At 34.7% G+C, this 24,381-nt stretch overlaps 1 protein-coding gene and 1 long non-coding RNA gene across 2 annotated transcripts; both read left to right on the forward strand.

Moving 5' to 3' along the window:
• Positions 1 to 818: 818 nt before the first annotated feature.
• Positions 819 to 2,784, forward strand: LOC140963491 (probable polyamine oxidase 5). The gene has a single exon (XM_073422837.1). It carries the CDS (start codon positions 974 to 976, stop codon positions 2,591 to 2,593), a length of 1,620 nt encoding a protein of 539 aa, XP_073278938.1. The 5' UTR covers positions 819 to 973; the 3' UTR covers positions 2,594 to 2,784.
• A 10,654-nt stretch (positions 2,785 to 13,438) lies between these two features.
• Positions 13,439 to 15,731, forward strand: LOC140962531 (uncharacterized). The gene is made up of 4 exons (XR_012172571.1): positions 13,439 to 14,097; positions 14,200 to 14,302; positions 14,612 to 14,660; positions 15,377 to 15,731. It is a non-coding gene; the product is annotated as an uncharacterized lncRNA (long non-coding RNA).
• Positions 15,732 to 24,381: the final 8,650 nt, after the last annotated feature.

The raw sequence follows: 24,381 nt of genomic DNA on the forward strand, positions 1-24,381 counted from the left end.
ATGACTAGACAATTGGTATTGATCAAGTTGTTGAAATCTTGTGTGTGTGTGTTCTGGAAGGGTAACTGGTATTGATTGGAGGGATGATTGAGTAATGAGAACCATTCAGTGTGTTCAGTTTGGTGGGCCATCGTTCACTCATTCACATGTGAGGTTGGTGGCGGGCTTCATCAAACCCTTTTTTTTAAAAAAAATGAAATTACTTCATTTAAATAAAATAAAAAGATAATAAATGAACAACTACATTTGATATTCTCGGAGGACAATAAAATACAACGTACGTAACTAAGATAATCAATTGTATATACTAATGCATCAAATACAACAACCGAACGAGGAATACATCGAAATATAGTAGTTTTAATCTTTCTAATTATATCTTTCGTGTTTGTCTTCTCATTTTCAAATATTGCTCCACCGACACACATAAATGTGCTTGTGGTAAAAATTGATGAATAAAACTAAACATCACGAACGTCATTAGAATTCTTGCTACTCTAAATATGTTCTAAAATTTGTCTCACGCCGTGAATACAAATATTCTCTTCTGAGATCTGCGTTTGAATTTATGGATTTGATTATCATATGCGTCACATGAAAAATTGTAAATTGAAATGAGTGTAGATTGTAACGACTCGAGAATCGAGATAAATGAGATCGATGGATTTTCTTTTCCATACCAAATTATGTATTAAAGAGTGGTAAGTGAAATGAAGTGTTCAAGAAAAGTAGTGCCATGTCTTTATTAGCTAAATAAAATTTAAAAAAGAAAAAAGGAAAAAGAAAAGGGAATTAAAGAAAAAGCTCAACTAGGCAAACACTTGACCCAAGTAAAGCTTTATATATCCTCTCCAGTAACTCATCATCGCCTCACAAAAAAACTAACACAAATTTCAGTTCACTCTCCACAGAATCTCTCTCATTATTGAAACTGTGATTGGTGTAATCAAACCATACAAAAAGGACACAAAAAATGGTGAGCAAAAAGCCTAGAATAGTGATAATTGGTGCAGGAATGGCAGGCCTAGCAGCAGCTAACAAGTTCTACACAACTGCAAACTCGAAGCAGCTTTTCGAGCTTTCAGTTGTGGAGGGTGGAGCCAGAATCGGCGGAAGAATCAACACTTTGAATTTCTGCGGTGACCGGGTTGAGGAAGGGGCTACCTGGATCCATGGAGTTGGAGGCAGCCCGGTTCATGAAATCGCGCAAGAAGAAGGTTTACTTCACTCTCAGGAGCCGTGGGAGTGCATGGATGGCATTCTTGAAGATCCCGTCACTATTGCAGAAGGTGGGTATGAGCTCAACAAATCTCTCGTTGAGCCCATTTCGAGTTTTTTTAATAATTTGATGGATTTCGTTCAGGGGAAACCCGTGGACGAAGATGCTGTTCGGGTTTGTTGCGAAGTGTTGAAGCGTTGTAAACTTGGATCTGAGAATCTGAGTGTGGGTTCTTTTCTGAGGCAAGGTCTTGAATATTACTGGGGGCTTATGAAGGATCAGAAGGGTGTTAATGGAGTTGGGAATTGGAGCAGAAAATCGCTTGAAGAATCCATTTTTGGTATGCACGAGGGGATACAGAGAACTTATACATCCGCGGGGGATTTGCGCAATCTTGATTATGTTGCGGAGAAAGAGTATGTAATGTTTCCAGGGGACGAGATTACTATAGCTAAAGGTTACTCTAGTGTGCTCGAATCTTTAGCTTCCGTGTTGCCAGTTGGAATGATTCAGTTGAACCGCAAAGTTACGAAAATCGAGTGGCGATCTGCTCATAGTGAGAAAGAGCTTCTGCACATGGAAAATGGCTTCGAAAACAGACCGGTGAAGCTGCATTTTTGCGATGGGTCGATCGTTCTGGCCGATCATGTTATTGTCACAGTTTCACTTGGTGTTCTTAAACATGGGATTTGTCAAGATTCTGATTTGTTTAATCCGCCATTGCCTTGTCCAAAGGCTAGAGCCATTTCGAAGCTCGGGTATGGAGTTGTGAACAAGGTGTTCTTGGAACTTAGCCCCTCTTCAAATTATGATCAAGAGACCAATAATCCAACAAAATTCCCTTTTTTGCAAATGGTGTTCCACCCCCCGGATTCCGAGTTAAGGAACCCCAAGATTCCTCAATGGATCAGAAAAACATCCTTCATATCTCCAATTTACAACAATTCAAAGGTCCTTTTGTCATGGTTTGCCGGAGAAGAGGCTCTCGCACTCGAATCCCTCACCGACGACCAAATCCTCGACGGGTTCTCCACAACCATTCCGAACTTTTTACCAACAAAATCCCAATCCCAAAAGAACACGAATCCTAATCCCAACCATTTCAATTATTCAAAAGTTCTAAGAACTCAATGGGGCACAAATCCACTCTTCTTGGGATCATACAGTTATGTAGCGGTCGGATCAAGTATAGATGACATAGATACATTGGCTGAGCCATTGCCCCAAATCACCAATCTTGAATCTCCACCATTGCAAATCCTATTTGCAGGAGAGGCCACACACAGAACACATTACTCAACCACTCATGGGGCTTACTATAGTGGGCTAAGGGAAGCCAACAGGCTTCTTGAGCACTATAATTGTGTTGTATGAAATATGATTTTGTTGCTGCTGCATTATTACAGCTTATTCAACAGTTTGCTACAATTGATTTTGGCAAAGATCCAAGGATGATATATAGTATTTTGTCTGTGTTTTTGCTCTAGTGAAAAGGAGAGATCGATGGGGACATGAAATTCAAGAAACTTCATTTTCATGTTCATTAATTAAATGGTTTTTTTCGATATGAGGATTCATTGTACCGTCTTGATCATCTCGAAAACAAGCAAAGTTGACTCGTGATTGAATTTTTTTTTACTGAAAAATATGATGATAATAATATTTAAACAAATACTAATAAAGAAGCATAGGATCTCATTTTTATCACTTGGAGTTACTTTACCAGCTTCGGAGCCTGGACAGGATCCGGAAAACCCGGCCACCTCCTACTAGCCTGTATTGATCTTCATTAATTCTGCTGGCACTGCTGGCTGGCGAGTCTAATTCTACTCTCTATTTTTATTGTCTTTGGGTTCCTCAATTCTCCATGGTGAAAGTTTCAGGGAGGTATTTTTAATGCAAAATTAGCTTGTAGGGCCGATGTTTTCCATGCATGTTAACACCACTATTTTGTCGTAAATGTATATATTATATTATCAAGATTTATAGATCCAAGAGTTTATATCATATAAAGATAAGTTTTTTGAGATGATATCTTTTTTTAGATTTATAACATATCATTGTGTCATCGTTGAGAGTCGATATAGTGAAAAGAGCGATTTAGAAAAACACTATTATCGGATCATTGTCGATTAAAAAATTATAAATAGACTGGATTAAAGTACATGATAAATACACCGAATACTGAAAAGTGAGTGAAAGACGTCTAGAATAGACCACCGTTGACGTCCACTTCTCAAGGAATCGGCAATCTTACAAATGTCCCACAACATATATTAAATTAATAAAGAGTGATTGATCAATCCAAGAGGTTAAGTCATAAATCTAAGATGTTATACCACCAAATATGCAAGTCTTTTAAGATGATATATATCTTGAGTTTATAACCTAACACATTCTATTAAGAAGACGAAGTCTAGAGTTCGAAATCTAACCCGTAATTTCTTTTCAACATATAAAAAATTAATGACATGTGAGACTGACACAAAAATTATGGTAGATGTCAAGCAAATTAAAATTTGGTCCATGACATGTTTTAGCAATATTTCGTAAAAATGTTACTTTGTAAATTAATTATATATACACTTGTTAAGCAAATTTTATCCTCCATGAGGATCCTCAGTCGACAAGTTCACCGTAATGTATTTTGGCTTGACGAATGCGCCACCATCCTTCATGGATCTAATGAACAAGGTGTTCAAGTCATTCCTTGACACATTCATAGTGGTGTTCATCGATGACATCCTTGTCTATTATCCAAGCGAGAAAGACCATGAAGAGCACATCCACCTTGCTTTACGAACATTAACGGAGTAAAAGCTCTATTCCAAGTTCAGAAATGCGAATTATGGCTGATGAGTATCTTTCTTATGTAACGTGGTCTCGGAATTAGAAGTATCAGTGGATCCAAATTAAGTAGAAGCGATTCTAGATTGGCTGAGACCTAAGAATACGACTGAAATTAGCAGTTTTCTTGGATTAGATGCTATTATCGGAAATTCATCGATGAATTTTCTTCAATAGCCATACCAGTGACGAATTCACACAAAAGAACTCAAAATTCAATTGGAACGAAGGATGTGAAAAGAGCTTTCAAATATTAAAGAAAAAACTGGCATACATATCAGTGTTGATATTGCCTATTGAGAACGAGGATTTTACCATCTACAACCACACATCAAAGGAAGATTTCGGATGTGTACTCATACAAGAAGGAATAGTCATTGCTTACGCATCAAGATATCTGAAGTTGCATGAGCAAAACTACACTACTCACGATCTCAAGTTAGCAGTAGTGGTCTTTGCTTTGAAAATTTGTAGACAACAACTCTATGGTGTGAAGTGTGAAGTGTGAAATCTGCACAGACCATTCCAGCAATACAAAGATTTATAAGGACTTGAAAGAAAGTTTATGGTGGAGCGGAATGAAAAAAAATGTCAGCGAGTTTGTCTCTAAAATCCAAGTATGCCTACAGGTGAAATCTGAGCACCAATGACCGAGAAGATTATTGCAACCTCTAGAAATACCGGATGGAAATGAGAATATAATGGATTTCATAATAAGTTTGCCAAAGTCAAAACAGAGTCACGAAGGGATGGATAATCGTAAGTAGACTCACAAAATATGCGCACTTGTCACCCATCCACATTAATTACGATCTTGAAAAAATGGCTACTCAAAACATGTACAACATTTTGCTGCTACATGAAGTTCCACCAAGCATCTTTTCGGATACAAATCCAAGAGTTGTGTCACGTTTTTGGAAGAGATTTCAAGAAGCCATTAGAATGAAAATTACTTTTAGTACCACTTATCACCCTCAAATTGATGGCCAAACAGAGAGAATGATTCAAACCCTAGAGGATACGCTAAGGTCCTATGCCGTAGACTTCTGAAGTAATTGGAGCAAAAATTTACCATTGATAGAGTTTGTTTACAATAACAGTTATTACAACAGTATTGGAATGTCTCAATAAAGCCCTGTACGGACGGAAGTTTCGATCACCACTGCACTGGGATGAAATAGGGGAGAGAGCCATAACTAGGTTAGAACTAATCCTAGCGACAATAGAAAAAGTGGTCATCATCAAAGACAGACTCAAAGCTGCACAAGATCGGCAAATAGTTGGGCCGATCTGAAGACAAGACCAGCAAAGTTTTCAGTTGGTGGAAAAACTTATATAAAGTCGCCCATGAAAGGAGTCATTCGACTCAGTAAAGCTGGAAAAATAAATCCTCAATACATAAGACCATTCGAAATTCTAGAGACAGTAGTCACATTGACTTGTAGACTAACATTGCCACCAGATATGTCAAAGATTAATAATGTCTTCCACGTGTCTCAGTTAAGGAAATACATCCTGGACCCAAGCCATTTTGTAGAAATTGAATTGCTCATTATCGAAGATTATATGGGAAAAGAGCTAAAATATGAATAGGTCCTTATATGGATTGTAGACACCAAAGTCTAAGTACTGAAACACACCATTACATACGTCAAAGTTAAATGGTCCAACCACACCGAACGAGAGGCTACATGGAAGTTGGAAGAGAAAATGTGGAAGCAATATCCATACCTTTTTGAAGATCATGTAAACTCATGTTTCAAGGACAAAACTTCCAATAAGGAAGAAGGAATGTATAGCCCGCGAGATTTGTCTACAATCCCATTAAAATAGTACATGCATGCAACCTTAATAGCTTGTTAAGCCTATATTTTGACCCTTTAGGGCAACTCCGGGCAAGAAATTCAGCCACCACCATGCAAGAATGAAAGGAATTTTTACCATGATTTAATATTAAATTACCATTACAAGGATGAGCTAAATCAAGGGTAGATAGGGCAACACAAGCCATCGAGACTCTTTTTAAATGTTCAAGGACCATCCACTAAAAAATCACACCATTATGAAGCAAAAAATACTGAAAATTTATAGATCCACCTTATGAAAAAGTTTTAAGTTTTGATCAAAGTGTTGATGTAGTCATCGAAGTGTTGTCCATGTTCATAAAATCATTCACATCGCTCCAATGAACAGAATTCAATCTTCACTGTTCGGAATACACTATCGTATGTCCTGAATAGCATATCCAAAATTATGCCAAATCCAACGGTTATGTTTTTGTATAGAGCCTTCGCAAGAAAATTTCTCACATTCTAAGCGTGAATAACATAAATACTGTTTTTCATCCTTAAACAGGTCAAAACAACTTCCAAACCCGATCTCCACCATTCATATTTGACTTACTTGTGGACACACTATACAAGTTTTGTAAGGCCCTGTAATTAATTATCCGATAATTTGGCGTAATTAGAATAATTATTGAGTTGTAAATTAAAATAATTATGTATGCCAAATAATTATAGAAAGTGTCTTAAAAATATGTATTTTAGAATATCAGAGAATTTAACGATATAAAATACATAGAGAGTTTAAATAACACACGAGTTCTTAAAATACGTAAAATCCGGATAAAATGGACTCCATTTATTAAATGTTGTGGTCAATTATTACACACATATACACAACTTTATCAAATTAAAGAGAAGGGGAAAGAAGCAAACACAATTCCCGTAGCCTTTGCTTTCTTTTATCTTCACAAATCCTGTCACCCTCATCACCTTCAAATTGGAGAGGCCATAACTTTACCGTCCGGCGTTGAAATCTCGAACGGTTTGAAAGGTTTTCTTCCTTACAGCAGTAGCTTCGTTTTGAACCATGAATTGCCACTTTTGATGCTCGTTTCAGCCCAAATCGAGGCATGTTCGTAGCTGCTGCTGTTGGCTCGGTTTAGGTGAGATTTAAGTTTAGTTCCTTGGAGTTTTGTTGTGTGTTGGAGTGGGTTTTAAGCCCTGTGATTTCCCAGTAACTCCAGTTTGTTTTTTTTATTTTTTTAGCTCGTGAACAGTAACTCCGACGAGTTTCCGATGGGTTACCGGCTCGAGACCGCTAGCGACTAGAGTAAACTTCGACCTTGTGAGTTCCTAGTCCGAAATTTCAGTTTCTAAGCGTGATAGTAGGCTGCCGAAATTTGGATTCTTACCCATTTCATTTTAAGTTGTTTTTGTTGTTCGAATAGCGTTATATTGATGTAATTATCGGATAATTGTTGTAGGTTCATTCATCGGAATTCTTCGAGGTATAATCCGACGAGCCTATTAATTATGTCGAATCGTTTCGTGTAATATTGAAAGATATTATAGTATGGTTGTTATCGTTGGAATTTATCTAAGGATTATTGAGTTGATAATGGTTGGAATGTAAATAATGATGAGTTGTGGAATTATTCGGCTTATTTTATTATTTTAGGTTGTGAGAGTTCAGTTGATCGTTCTTGAAGATCTTTTTCGTGGTATAGGTATGTTACTATGTTACAGCTCAGTAACATAAATCTTGTTTAATTGTCATTCTGTGTTGCACTGATCGTGTTTATGATTTGTTGACTGTTTTAAGTTGTTAAATGCTTTCGTTGTGTTATATGTTTATTATTGTGGCATATTATTGGCATTTAACATAGGGCATACTGTTATGACATTCATGTTGAGCCCTATCATTCTTGTTATCCCGTTGTTGATATTCATTGTTATTTGACACTGTTGTTTATCTCGGGATCATAGTGTGGTGCATAAGCCTATACACATGAGACCGTAGATGTGATTGAACAATCCCGTGGTTAGTGCGGCCTTTTGAGGTGAGCGCTGGGATTATGTCATCTAGTTCGTTCTGTTGTGACATCTGTTATACCGTATCAGCTGTATGGAGGCCGAGTCAGGGGTGTTATTCAGCACAACTTGGCATACCTCGCATACTTGGCAGGGCGGTTTAGCTGCATGACGATGTAGCTCCCCTGTGTTGTTGCTCGAGAATTATTCTCAGTTGTTATCGTACTGTTTGTTGGCTCCTGTTATCCTGATTATTCGTTGAGCGTTTCTTGCATTGCATATTACATTTTATTTTATGATTATGCATGATTTATGATTATTATTGTTATTGTTGAACTGTTTCATACCAGAATCCTAACCTCAGTTGTTTTCTGGGGGGCTGCTGTGGTTGCTATTGGGCACCATGGTAGATTTCTTGAGTCGTTTTGCAGCATCAGGCCGAGGTTCCGTCAGTGGAGCTCGAGATTGAGGTTGGATTGCTTGGTTCTGTTCAGTGGAGTCTCCCGGTTAGTATATATGTATGTCTTGAGTTTGTTTCAGTCTTGTATTGTAGTTTATTTGTCGGGGAAATGCCCTGTGTATCTGTAGTGGTATTTGTATGTTTTTGTGATGTTCTGAGTCGACTATGCGATATTTATGATCTAGTAAGTATTTGGTAAGTTTTAATTTCTGCTTAGTACTGGCTAGTGCGGCTATAGGTTGTTTAACTTTGGTTTTGTTTAATGACTCTAGTTGGAGTATATTTTGATATAAACTGCTGCTTGAGTTTTTAAGATGTCCTACTTACGGGGAGGTCATGTCGAAATTTTTTTCTAGGCCCCGAGATCCATTTTTAAAGTATTTTAAACACTTTTTCCGCTGCAGATTTAAATCAAATAATTATTGTTTGATCATTAATTGTCATTATAGTAAATGAGCCTCACATCTTTGTATCAAAGCGTAAACTGGGATACGCTCGAACTAGAGTCTAGGACACTCAAGTCTTGGCACTAAAATGGTTGTTGCGCCTGTGTATGCGACTTGACAACATGCTTATGTGATTATATGATTTGTTTACTTCCATTCTAATTGCTTTGGTGTTTTATCGTATAGAATGGAGGAAGGTGGAGAAATTCCTATTGATGAGATTCCTCTTGCTCGAGGTCGAGGTCATGGACATGGTAGACCTCGTGTCCATGTTGTTGATGATACTTTTGTTGAACAAGCTGCTGATCAGCTAGAGCAGCTTAGGATGGATGAGTTAGCTGCACGTTTCCACTCTATGCATCCACCTCGATTCAGTGGTTCTGAAGGCGCTGAGAAAGCTGAATTATGGATTTCTGAGATTGAAGAATTGTTTGATTTGATCGAGTATCCTTCAGAGCGTTGATTGAGATTAGCTGTGCATCAGTTGAAAGATCGTGCGAAAATGTGGTGGTCTACCACATTGATGACCTTAGATGCTCATAGGATTGTTCCATCGTGGGATATATTCAAGCTGAAGTTTAAAGAGAGTTACTGTCCTCCATCATTTTACAGTTCTAAGGCTTCGGAGTTTCATAACTTGAAGCAGGACGATATGTCAGTTGTGGAGTATGCGGATACTTTTTATGCTATGCTGAGATATGCTCCTCATGTTGCTGCAAGTCGGGTTGCTGTTGTTGAAAGTTTCATTGAAGGATTGAATGATCATCTGCACCCTTTTGTTTCTACCAGTAAGCCACTAAATTATCTTGAAGTAGTGGAAATAGCAAAAAGGGTTGAAGGTAGTCTTAAGAGGAGTGGCAATCGAATGCCTACCCAACATCTTTATTCGGGAAGGCAACAGTTCAATCAATCTGGTTCTGCATCTTTTCGTCCACGTGGAAAACAATTTAAGAAACATGGTTCTAGTTCTTCGAGTTCGGGGAGTTCAGGGAACCGTGGTGGATATCGTTATAGTGGACCTTACCGTGATCACTGTGGGGGCAAGCATTCTAGTAATCAGTGTGTTGGAGTTCAAGGGGTTTGTAATAATTGTGGTCGGCATGATCATTTTGCCAGATTCTGTCCTAGTGAGGCGGGGAAAGCAACCCAGGCAGGTAGTGGAGTACAAAGTAATAGATTTCCAGCAACATCCCAGTTTTCCCACCAGCTTAGTCGTCATTCATATCAGTTCAGAGGGCAAGGTGGTCAGCAAAATCAATCACCTGTTCATGTATTTGCCTTGACTGAGGATGAGGCTCAGGCAGCTCCAGGTACTGTCATTACCAGTAATTGTACTTTATGTGATTTTATAGCACGAGTGTTATTTGATACCGGAGCATCTCATTTCTTTGTTTCTCAAGCATTCGTCGTTTCGCATGATCTTCGCACCACTAGTATGAAATCTATCTGTTGCTACTCCGATGGGCAAAATGATTATCTCCGATAATGTGTTGTTCAATGCGGTTTTGTTTCACGATGAAAATGTTCTGTATTTGAATCTCATAGTCCTACCTATGCATGACTTTGATTGCATCGTTGGTACGGATGTTTTGACTGCAAATCGTGCCACAGTTGACTGTTATAGAGGAATAGTTCGTTTCAGGCCTAGCTTTGCTCCTAAATGGAATTTCTATGGCCGTGTTTCTCAAGCCAAGATTCCTCTAGTTTCTGCCATTTAGATGAATCGATTGTTAAATTCTGGTCATGAAAGTTTTCTGGTTTATGCTATTGATCTATCGCAAGATGAGCGGCGGATTTCTGATATTCAGGTAGTCTGTGAGTTTCCTAATTTGTTTCCAGAAGAGATTCCTGGTTTTTCACCAGAACGAGAAGTTGAGTTCAGTATCGAATTAATGCCAGGAACTGAACCCATATCTCAAGCACCATATCGTTTAGCTCCTGTTGAGCTAAAGAGCTGAAAGAACAATTACATGATTTGTTGAGTAAAGGTTATATTCGTCCGAGTTCTTCATCGTGGGGTGCGCCGATTCTATTTGTCAAGAAGAAAGATGGTACGATGTGGATGTGTATTGATTATCGGCAACTGAATAAGTTTACTGTCAAGAATAAATATCCACTCCCTAGGATTGATGACTTATTTGATCCGTTGCAAGGTACTTCGGTGTATTCTAATATTGATCTCCATTCTGGGTACCATCAAGTACGAGTTAGACAAGAAGATGTGCCGAAAACAGCTTTTTGCACGAGATACGAACACTTTGAATTTTTGGTTATGCCTTTTGGTTTGACCAATGCTCCTGCTGTGTTTATGGACTTGATGAATCGAATATTTCGTAAATATCTTGATCGTTTTGTGATTGTATTCATCGGCGATATTCTTGTCTATTCCAAGTCTGAAGAAGAGCATGCCAAACACTTGAGAATAGTTCTTCGAATTCTTCAAAAGAAGCAGTTGTATGCCAAACTATACAAGTGTGAGTTTTGATTAGATAGAGTTGTGTTTCTGAACCATGTCATATCTCAACATGGTATTTCTGTCGATCCAAGTAAAGTGGAAGCAGTTCTAAACTGGGCACGACCGACCAATGTGCAAGAGATTCGTAGTTTCATGGGTTTAGCGGTTTATTACCGGAGATTTATTGAAAATTTCTCAAAGATTGCTAGACCTATCACTCATCTGACTCAGAAAAATCAGAGAATCATTTGGTCTGATGAATGTGAGTCAAGTTTTGTCGAGTTGAAGAAGAGATTGACTTCTGCACCAGTTCTTACCATTCCAAGTGGTTTTGGAGGATTCGTTGTTTGTACCGACATATCAAATCGAGGATTAGGTTGTGTACTGATGCAGCATGGTAGAGTGGTGGCCTATTTTTCTCGTCAGTTGAAACCGCATGAGTCTAAGTATCATGTTCATGACTTGGAATTGGCTGCTATCATTTTTGCTCTCAAGATTTGGAGGCATTATTTGTTTGGTGACAATTTGTAATTTATTCTGATCACAAAAGCTTGAAGTATCTGTTCTCTCAGTCAGATCTGAATATGAGACAGAGACGTTGGATGGATCTTTTGAAAAATTATGATTGTGAGATCCAGTATCATCTAGGAAAAGTGAATGTCATTGCCGATGTTTTGAGTCGTAATGTTGTTGATGTTAATTTATCCATAATTCATGTTTCTAAGTTACGAGAGGATATTTTCACTTTTGGGTTGGATTTTCAAATCCAAGGTAATGCTGTTTGTGTATCTCAGATTTATGTTGAGCCAGAATTGATTCATATTGTAAGGTCAGCTCAGAAAACTGATGAACGAGTTCCGAAATCTTATGAGTTAGTATCTCAAGGACACCAATCTGGTTTCTCAATTCACAAAGATGATTTTCTTCGGTTGAATGGTAGGTTGGTTGTCCCAGATATTCCTGAATTGCGTGCAGCCATATTTAAAGAAGCTCATTGTACTTGGTATAGTATCCACCCAGGAGGCAGGAAAATATATCATATTCTACGACCTCAGTTTTGGTGGAAGAATATGAAAAATGATGTGGCTGAGTTTGTGTCTCGTTGTATGATCTGTCAGCAAGTCAAAGCAGAACGAATGAGACCTGGAAGATTACTGCATAGTCTTGAGGTTTCTCAGTGGAACTGGGAGCACGTGGCTATAGATTTTGTCACGCATTTGCCACATACTTCTCGCCATTTCGATGCCATTTGGGTGATTGTCGAAAGATTATCTAAATCGGCATAGCTTATTCCGTATGAGATGACGTATTCGTACAAGAAGATGGCTCATCTGTATATTGAAAATGTTGTGAGACTTCATGGAGTTCCAGTTGCAATAGTATCAGATCGTGACACTAGATTCACATCAAAGTTTTGGACTAGTTTCCAAAAAGAAATGGGTACCCGAATTGCGATGAGTACTGCGTACCATCCTCAGACAGATAGTCAGACAGAGCGTACGATCCAGACACTCGATGATCTGCTTCGAGCTGTAGTCATGGATTTTAAAGACAGTTGGCAGGAAGCTTTACCACTAGTAGAATTTTCATATAACAACAGTTTCCACATGACTATTGGTATGGATCCTTTTGAAGCTTTGTACGGCAGACGATGTCGATCACCTCTTTGTTGGGATGAATTTGGTTAGAAGCAGTTGACTAGACCTGACATTGTTCAAGAAATGCATGATAAAGTCCAGTTGATTCGTCAGAGAATGAAAGCTGCCCAAGATCGGCAAGCTAGTTATGCTAACAGACGTCGTCGACCTCTAGAATTTCAAATTAGAGATTTTGTATTTCTGAGGATATCTCCGTTTAGAGATGTTGTTCGTTTTGGAATGAGTAAGTTGTCACCTCGTTTCGTTGGTCTCTACAAGATTGTTAAGCGTATTGGGACTTGCGCTTATCGTTTGGATTTGCCCCAGTCCTTGTCTGGCATCCACGATGTTTTCCATGTTTCTATGTTGCGTAAGTATGAGCCCGATCCATCTCATGTGATTCAACCTGATGAGCTTGAAATTGATATGTCTCTATCGTATACTGAGTATCCTGTTTGTAAATTGGATCGTAAAGATAAAATTTTACGCAATAAAGTTATACAACTTGTACGTGTTCAATGGTCGATGCATGATGTAGAAAAATCAACGTAGGAAACAGAAGAGAAAATGAGAGCATCTTATCCACATCTGTTTGATTCTTAATAATGTATTCTTGGTTTCGTATCGTGTGTAAGATGTATGTGTATAAACAGAAATTTCGAGAACGAAATTTGTTTTAAGGGGTAGAGAAGTGTAAGGTACTGTAATTAATTATCCGGTAATTTGGCATAATTATAATAATTATTGAGTTGTAAATTAAAATAATTATTTATGCCAAAGAAATTCAAGAAGTGTGTTAAAAATATGTATTTTAGAATATCGGAGAATTTAACGATATAAAATACATATAGAGTTTAAATAACACACGAGTTCTTAATATACGTAAAATCCGGATAAAATGGACTCAATTTATTAAATGTTGTGGTCAATTATTACACACATATACACAACTTTATCAAATTAAAGAGAAGGGGAAAGAAGCAAACCCAATTCTCGTAGCCTTGCTTTCCTTTTTCTTCACAAATCCCGTCGCCCTCATCACCTTCAAATTGGAGAAGCCATAACTTTACCGTCCGGCGTCGAAATCTCAAACGGTTTGAGGGGTTTTCTTCCTTACATCAATAGCTTTGTTTTGAACCATGAATCGCCACTTTTGATGCTCGTTTCAGCCCAAATCGAGGCATGTTCGTAGCTGCTGCTGTTTGCTCGGTTTAGGTGAGATTTAAGTTTAGTTCATTGGAGTTTTGTTGTGTGTTGGAGTGGGTTTAAGCCCTGTGATATCCTTGTAACTCCAGCTCGTTTTTTGAATTTTTTTAGCTAGTGAACAGTAACTCCGACGAGTTTCCGGTGGGTTACCGGCTCAAGACCGCTAGCGACTAGAGTAAACTTCGACCTTGTGAGTTCATAGTCCAAAATTTCAGTTTCTAAGCGTGATAGTAGGCTTCCGAAATTTGGATTCTTACCCGTTTCATTTTAAATTGTTTTTTTCGTTCGAATAGCGTTATATTGACGTAATTATCGGATAATTGTTGTAGGTTCAGTCATTGGAATTCTTCGAGGTATATTTCGACGAACCTATTAATTATGTCGACTCTTTTTGTGTGATATTGAAAGATATTATAGTATGGTTGTTATCGTTGGAATTAATCTAAAGATTATCGAGTTGATAATGGTTGGAATGTAAATAATGATGAGTTGTGGAGTTATTTGGCTTATTTTATTATTTTAGGTTGAGAGAGTTCAGTTGATCGTTCTTGAAGATCATTTTCGTGGTATAGGTATGTTACAGCGCGGTAACGTACGACGGTAAAACATAAATCATGTTTAATTGTCATTCTGTTTTGCACTGATCGTGTTTATGATTTGTTGACTGTTGTAAATTGTTAAATGCTTTCGTTGTGTTATATGTTTATTATTGTGACATATTATTGGCATTTAACATAGGGCATATTGTTATGACATTCATGTTGAGCCCTATCATTCTTGTTAGCCCATTGTTGATATCCATTATTATCTGGCACTGTTGTTTATCTCGGGATCATAGTGTGGCTGATAGGCCTATACACATGAGACCGTAGATGTGATTGAACAATCCCGTGGTTAGTGCATCCTTTTGAGGTGAGCGCTAAAATTGTGTCATCTAGTTCGTTCTGTTGTGCCATCCTGTTATACCGTATCAGCTGTATGGAGGCCGAGTCAGGGGTGGGTGTTATTCAGCACAGCTTGGCATACCTCGCATACTTGGCGGGCGGTTTAGCTGCATGACGATGTAGATCCCCTGTGTTGTTGCTCGAGCATTATTCTCAGTTGTTATCGTACCGTTTGTTGGCTCTTGTTATACCGATTATTCGTTGAGCCTTTCATGCATTGAATATTACATTTTATTTTATGATTTATGATTATTGTTGTTATTGTTGAACTGTTTCATACCAGAGTCCTAACCTCAGTTGTTTTCTTGGGGGGCTGCTGTGGTTGTTATTGGGCACTATGGTAGATTTCCCGAGTCGTTTTGCAGCATCAGGCCGAGGTTCCGCCAGTGGAGCTCGGGATTGAGGTTGGATTGCTTGGTTCTGTTCAGTGGAGTCTCCCGGTTAGTATATATGTATGTCTTGAGTTTGTTTCAGTCTTGCATTATAGTTTATTTGTCGGGGAGATGCCCCGTGTATCTGTAGTGTTATTTTGTTGTTTTTGTGATGTTCTGAGTCGACTCTGTTATATTTATGATCTGGTGAGTATTTGGTAAGTTTTAATTTATGCTTAGTACTGGCTAGTGCGGCTATAGGTTGTTTAACTTTGGTTTTGTTTAATGACTCTAGTTGGAGTATATTTTGATATAAACTGCTGCTTGAGTTTTTGGGATGTTCTACTTTCGGTGAGGTCATGCAGAAATTTTTCTAGGCCCCGAGGTCCGTTTTTAAAGTATTTTAAATACTTTTCCGCTGCAGGTTTAAATCAAATAATTATTGTTTGATCATTAATTGTCATTAGAGTAAATGGGCCGCACAAGTTTAAGTCCGATCCAACAGTTCAACAAGTTGCAAAGGATTCAGTAAAACGACTAATTTTTCGATCGAAGTGCGGCTGCATTTTCGGAGTGTCTTTTGGGTGATCCTTCTTTGGTTTTTGAATTTTTCAGTCGATACTAAGGTAATTTGGATTGTTTTAAAACTATAATGTTTATGGCTTAGTTCGTTTTTGAAAGTTTCGATCGAGCATGATTCATTTTCTTCTCATTCTTGTGATACGACAACATATATTTTGGCACTATGAGGATTCAACTGAATATGAGTCAGAATCATAACATACAATAAATTTATGACCCTTATATGGTGAGATTATAACTGTTATATGGACTCGCCCGTTTATAGGAATATAAATTAGGGACTAATATCAATAAGTCGTGGAAAGTTGAAGAATCTCAGTATCTAAGCCAATTTTATGTTTACATTTATGGTCATGATATATGTTATACGAACTATGTTATAGGTGATATGCTGTTTTCGAAGATCATGTGTATTTTTTATGTATGTGCTCAAACGACCTCACTTGATGAGAGACGATCATATCATTCACTCCTTACTCTCTCTCTCCAGATAAGTCTGAAAAATAAATAGAAGAATAAGAACAACAAGACCAATTTTGGGGTTGGTAACATAGATGAATCGAGAAATCCATTTAGTTTTGTTTCTCTTTAAGTTTGATTTAATTCAAGTTGTAAGACACTCGCACAATTTTATTTATGTTTTTAAAAAGTTTTACATTGCAACAACAATGTTGATTATGATTTATAAATTAGTTGTCTCTAAACTTTGATATATGAGGATTGTTGTTTTCAATTGTGTGGTTGTTAAACAAAGTTGATGTCGTGACAGTAAATTAGTATTTTATTTATTTCATATTTAATTTATATTATTTTTTTTATCGGATCAGTGAGCTCAGGGCGATTTTTTTTTTTTTTTTTAACTATGTCCCTGGATCCATCACTCGCATACTTGTGTGGATGTATTGTAAATTTTGTCTAGTGCCTTGAGAATCTTTAATAAAGTGTAAGAGGTATGTTATGGATAAAAGAGTCCATGCAATTACATATGGACGTATTATGGAACTTTGAAGCATATATCTCAATATTGGATTCATTATTGGGCTTGAGAAGTCGTTAATATTGGTTGAGACATATTGATTAAAACAAATGTTGCATGTCATCCGGTGATGGTTCAACCTGAATTAGAATTTTAAACTATAAAATATTTTAATATTTTAAATTGATCTATCCGAACTAATATCATATTAATCCAAAATTATACAAAATTTATATATAATTATTTTTAAAAGAATTAGGCCACCCGAGCTAAAGCCCGGGTGTAAATCAATGTGGCTCCGCCACTGATGTCATCTATTGCTGAACTTTTTTGCACCTACTATCAACTTTCTTGTCTGAGAGGTCATAGCATGATGTTGCCAAGAGATTTTTATGTGTTCAATCCAAGAGTAGATGCAATAGTTCCAGTAGTGGTGCGATGTAAGAAAACCAAACCAAGCCAAATTGCATATTCGACATTAATTCATAGGTTGTTTGGTGGTGAAATTATTTTTGCAAGGGAATTGTTGGATAGCAAATGTCATCTCTTTAGTAGATCGATTGAAATATGATACTTAGGTTCCGTTTGGTACGTGTGATGGGATAAATAAATGATTAGTAATTAGAGTGATTAAAAGATGAGAGATATGGATTAATAGTATGGTGGGATAAATAACATGATGTTTGGTATGATTTTAAAATGATTGATTAATTTTGTAAATTTTATTGCAATAACCAAAATGCCCCAAGTGTTAGTTAAATATATATTCTTAAAATAATTTGATAGATAATTAAATATTTATAATTATAATTTATATTTATTAAAATTAATTTAAATATATTTATCAAAAATATATTTGAAAATATTACGGTAATCATTAAACAAAATAAATTAGAATTTAATAAATATTTATTTTCATAAAAAAATTAATTAACAAGATTAGAAATTTATAAAAATTTAATTTAAGATAGATTTGCATTACAATTAATTTTCTTTAAAATGATTAAAAATAATAAAAATATATGAAATTAATTTATAAAAAAATATAATAAAAATTTAAATATTATATTAATTATTAAATTTTCACTAATTTTAAATTTCATATTATATTGAAGAAAACAATTCAAGGGTATTATGGTTAATATACAATCTTATCATTATCATTATTCAAAAATTATACATTATCACACCTTTGAAGAAGGATATTTAATCATACAAATAACATAAATAGTGAGGGCTTTCAATCATAATCAAGGGCCTCCATGTTAAATTAAAAATGAACCAAACATGAGATAAGGGATTATTATTTAATAATCATTATCTTATCATGGCTACCAAACATAGCCTTAGGATACATATACTACAAACAATATATTTCTTTATATAATTACTGTAATTGTCTCTTTCCTTTATCAATATTTGAAAGAGAACACAAATTTCTGTTGGTTCCAATAGCATAAGACCGCTTTCCATGGTTAAGATGCAACCTTTTTTATGGGGTCTTCGTAATATTTTTCAATATTTTGTTTCTAGCAAATTTTGGATTTTTTTTTTATGTATTAGATTGATCTGAATATTTTTTTTTAAAAAAAATAAAAAATAAAAAAATTATGAAACATTAATTTCATAATAGCAAAGAACAATATTTTTGGCAAGAAGGTTGTAACAATTAATATTGTATGAGAAAAATTCTAAAAAAAGATAGATATGTGTATGAGTGTCAAAATCAAACACGATTCACTAACCCGAAAAAAATCAAGTTTAGGTTTGGGGTTTTCGGGTTCGAGTCAGATCGGATTGGACCCGATAGCTGACCATAAAAAAATGCTCGGATTGGGTTAGGTTCGGGTCAATCGGGTTGAGTGTTTTCGGGTTGGCTCGGGTTCGGGTCGACCAATTTTTGAATAGCACTATTACTCAACCCGATCCAACCCACCCGAATTGACACCTTTATATATGAGAAACTTCGAGGTCAAACATTAAACATTACACGTTTAAGTCTGATGAATCAAAACTATAGCATATTTATTTTTTAATATAATTTTAAGTATCTAGACTCATATATGTTATATGAAGAGAAATAGTGAATCCAGGATTTTTTCAAAAGGAAGAAGAATTTGAATAATTAAGAAAATTTTAAACGTTTTAATATTTTAATTTCTTGAAAATATTAAATTCTTGTAATTTTAATATTTGAAGCAAAGAAATTTGCAACTTTTTTACCTACAGTTTTTTTCCTCATTTTGACCAAACCATTGTGCTTTACAGTAGAATAATGTTATTTTTACTTTCTCCCATAACGATAAAACTACAAAAAATTATAATTATGATTATTTTTGTTATAGTTTGTAATTATTATTTGGATATCGAATGAATTTTTTAAGAAAAATAATTATATAATAAAACATGTTTGTAGCTAATGTGTAACTTTTTGAATTTTTGAAATTGATGAGATATGTGATAATTATGAGTAAATTATAAATTTCTTAAAATAAGCGTTATCATATTTTTTTCTTATAAGATAAGAGATATTAATTTTCTAAATTAATAAGTGTATTTTTGTAAAATTCAATTGATATCATAAAATCAAACGTGTTATATAAAGTATAGTTATAACAATTGAATCAAACACCCTCCAATTATATTAAAGTCTCAAATTCCAAATTGGATTGTCTATTGGTCACGTGCACATTTCACATTTAATATATTAATTCCCTTCGTAGAAAGAATAACAGCTCGAGCACATGGCATTAAAGACTACTAAAAAAATTAATGTTTTTGGGAAAAAATATTTAATTTTAATACCACTCTATAAGTAGAGATTTATTAAATATAATACTATTAAAAAGTATAGTTATAACAATTAATACTACTCACGAATTTTTATCTGTGAAACGTGTCAACCCTACCAATATTCACAATAAAAAGTAATACTCTTAGCATAAAATGTAATACTTTTTCATGGATGACCCAAATAAGAGATCTGTCTCATAAAATACGACCCGTGAAACCGTCTCACACAAGTTTTTGTCTAAAATAATATATATTTTTTGTTATAGATTTCTTGGGCATGTAGTAAGAAAAGCATTCATTAATTAATTCAAGAATATATACTATCAGGTCTCGTTCGATACAGTATATCGGATTTTCCAAAAAATACAGTATATCATACAAAAAATATTTTGGTATCGAAAAATGAATGTTGATGTCGTACCGAAATTTCGGTATGTCATAAATATCATACCGTTCTTACCCAAAAAATTCGGTATAGCGAAATTTCGGTACAATATCAGTACAATAATGTCTATACCGAAAGTAAAAAAATTAAAAAGAAGTCCAATCAATATAGGCATATGATAAGCCCAAATCTTATAGAGATTTAGGGATTTTATTTGTGCTTATCTAGACTTTTTATCTCTAATTATGTGCTTAATTGAATTAATAATTGTAGATTTGAATAAAAGAAGAAAAATGATTAAATTTGGATATAAAATAAATTTACAAGACTTCAAAGGAAAAAATACCAAAAGAAAAGAAATAAAATATTTTATATTTTATTCCTTGATAATATTGAAGTTTTGGAAAAAATCTATGTAGATTTTGATAAAGATAAAATCTCACATTTGAAAATAAAATCTACAATTTATCTACATTTGTTATCTTGACATGGGTTTAAAAGATTTGAAGGATGAGACCCATTGAGAAGAATAAAAGGAGGCAGAAGCGTACAGAAGAGACGAGGCGCAAACAGAAAAAAAATCAGCGCGAAAGTGAACAACAGAGGAGAGAGAGGCGGAGGAGAAAAACGTACAGAAAAGGAGGTAGAGGAGAGAGAAAGAAAATATAATACTACAGTGAATACATCAACAGAGAGGAAGGAAGACAGAAGGCAGAAGCAGGAGGAATTCCTCAACACACGCAAAAAAAATCACTGAGAATTCATTTCACTCATTCTTTATTTTGTTTTCTTCTACGCACTTAAACATGAATTTTCACTTTTGTTTTGAAGTTATGGAATAATTTTATTTAGACTAAGACCACAATAGGGTCAAACAATGCTTTATTGATAGTCGGTTTCTTTTCAATATATTATTTTTCTTGATTTTAATTATTGATTGATGTTAGTTTTATATTTCTTGTTAATAGCCTGGTCAACTATTTACATGTCTGTTGATTAATCAAGAATCGGAAGATGATTGGTTAAATATATCAACAAAGACGTCATCAACACATGGTTAAACTGACTAGAAATAGTATTCGGTTTCAGTGTGCGGTTTTAGGTGAAAACTGAAATTCCACGAAGATTTAATGCATTTAGATCTAATTAAATTCAACTAGAAATAATTGGACTGTTAGATTTAAATAGGTTTATTAACTCGAGAAATCGTTTAATAAATAATTTTGAGGATTTCACCGTGATTATCAAGAATTAAATAATTAATTGGATTTTAACACGTGTCAACATATTAGAATTTTGTACCGTTGTGTGTCTTAGTTATTTATTTGAATTTGAATCCCTCCAGCTTGATATTTGAATCTCTCGGTTTTAATTGATATTATTTTATTTAATATTTTAGATTAATAATCCACATATCATCTTTTTATTTATTTTGTCTAGCTTAAGTTAAGTGATAAAAATTCTAGTAATTAAATATTAGTCTCTGTGAGATCGATACTTGGACTCATCATCCATTTACTATAACTTGACCTAGTCCGCTTGCTAGATTTATTCTCAACCGAAATCGTCGGTCAGCATGTAAGTTGGTGGCATTGCGAGGTTATGGATGTTGTGGGAAGTAGCGATTGCCCATGCTAATCCTATATATTTGCTTTTTTATTTATATTACTGTCTTATAAATATATTTATTTATATTACTGTCTTATAAATATAACGTTTGAACTGTTGTACATTTTAAAAATTAAAAAATTTTAACTGAATTATTATCTTATGTTATATAGTCTTTGATACGATGAAAAATTGATAAATCGATAGTTGAAATGTACTAACCAATTCGACGTCATAATCAAAATGTTACGTGACTTACGTTTATATTTATTTATCGTTAAAATTATTCAAACTATATATACTGTTTCAACTAACTACAATCTTTTATGTATCAACTGACAATCTTTCTCATAAATATTGAGCGAGCGAGTAGGCCATTTTTTTCCCTTTGGACAAGTAGGACAGTTCCTTTACACAAGGGATATAAGGTTTCATTCAATAATCCATGAATTTCTTTTTACGCATAATATTTTCTATTATTGTTATAGGACCTAGCGTTTGTCGTTTTATCAAAAATTATAATTTGTGGTAATGGTGCAAATCGTATCTTTTAAATTGTATAGCAACTCAAGCGTCATTGTTCGATCGCTCTACCCACAAGGACAAGTATTGCACACCAACAATCTCTCTTTCAAAAATTACACGCTTTGCTATCAATAAGAATTGAAATCATGATATTGGCTTTGATATCAATAGTAGAATCGAGCGTTTGTCGTTTTAACAAAAGATATAGCTAGTGGTAATAGTACAACTCAATTCTTTTAAACTACAAAACAACATAAGCGTAATAGTTCGATCACTTTATCCGACAGTGATAATTATTGTATCTCAATAATTATTATTATTTAATAAAAAAAAAATCTTGATGGGCATTAATGGTGAATATAATTGGGGATGAGCTGGATGAAATCTTGGTAAATTCGAGGACCCCGTATCTTGTTGTTAAATTGTGAATCAGATTCACTTGTGCTTGCTTCCAAAACGTCCTTTAACTAAGAGACACCAAGTATAGTAGAGGTGTTTTTGCATGCATTCTCTATCTTAGGTTTTATTATTGATAGGTCTTCTAAGTGGCGGAGTCAGAAATATAGTTTTCTCCGAACTAAAATTTTAAAATCTAAAATTTTTTAATATTTTAAATTGATCTACCCGAACTAATATCATATTATTCCAAAATTATACAAAATTTACGTATACATCTTAAAAAAAAACAAATTGAGCCACCCGGGCTAGGAGCATGTGGCTCCGCCCCTGGGTCTTCTTCTACAAGTATGAGCCAAAAACTATTTGGTGTCATGGATTTCTTTAGAGACCATCTCAAAATTCTCAATTATTTCTTTGGTACCAAATGTTGTCGACGATATCGACCAAATCTTTCGCTCTCTTGTTTCCTACAATATTTACGTCATCTTCGATTTCATTTTCGAAAAGTAAGCTTTAAAATTAAAATAAATTTTGATTTACATCCCTCCGAGGACGACCCAATTATTATATCATGTTTTAAAATTTGGCATGTTCAAAAAATGTATATGTAGTGTAAATTGCTATAAATTTAATGGAAAGTTTGATCTACAACTCGACCTTAGGGTTCCCCATATCTTCCACCTACTAAAAAAAAATGACCAATTTTGTTTCACATTAATTATTAGTATAGTACATCGCCACATTTCAAGAAAGATATGAAATACACGTAGTTGATCCATCTTTATTATATACACACACACACACACAAAGTCAACATATTTTCAGTCTAAAGATTTCAAATTCTATAAGAAGATCGAGTGAGAAAATGATCCATGCAATTTTTCGATCATTGAAATGATAATTCTTTCGTTCTCTCATTGTGGATCCATCCTTAAAGAATTACTCCGAAGGGAGTTTTCATAGTCTATCTAGGGATTCAACAAATTGAACATCATCGATTTTAAACTTGATTCGGTATATTTTGAGAAAATTATAATCTTGATCTTCTTTTTTTTTCTTTTGTAGTTTTTGTTTCTATATTGTAAAATTTTGGTTTTGGTTCTATACATTTTAAATTTCTAACAATTTTATTATTTTTTAATCGAAAATATTGATAATATAAAACTGCACACGTGAACGACGTCTTAACAACAAATCAACATCACGTTGACTTCACATAAATTTTATGTCAGAATAATAATCGAAATTGCAAAACACATATATAAAATAACACTAAACTGATATTCGTCAACATCAAAAATTCAAATAGGAAGCAAGCAAATAGCAAATCTAATCAAAGAGTTGTGTTTGGGATTGATAGAGGTCACATGTGTGGGTGACATCGAGTAGTCTAAATCAACAGAGCTGTTCTTCAAGACTCTATTATTGAAATTCTTGCTACATAAAACAAGCTGGCCCACTTACTTCTTGTAGAAATAAATTCATTTGATATGTGACAATATAATTTTATTTAACGATTTATGATTTGGACCATGCTTTAATAGCAAATCTAAGGTTAGCTACCATTTATCCCCACATTTGTTAAACCAAAATGAAAAGGGAGTTTAGCATTATTTATAGTATATATACAATATAGATATTCCATATTTTATTGGGCATTTAAATGGAGTTTTAAATGAATTAATTTGATTATAGTATGTTATCATATTG

This window comes from Primulina huaijiensis, chromosome 17 (genome assembly GCF_012295235.1).
Source record: "Primulina huaijiensis isolate GDHJ02 chromosome 17, ASM1229523v2, whole genome shotgun sequence".
NCBI classification, from domain to species: domain Eukaryota; kingdom Viridiplantae; phylum Streptophyta; class Magnoliopsida; order Lamiales; family Gesneriaceae; genus Primulina; species Primulina huaijiensis.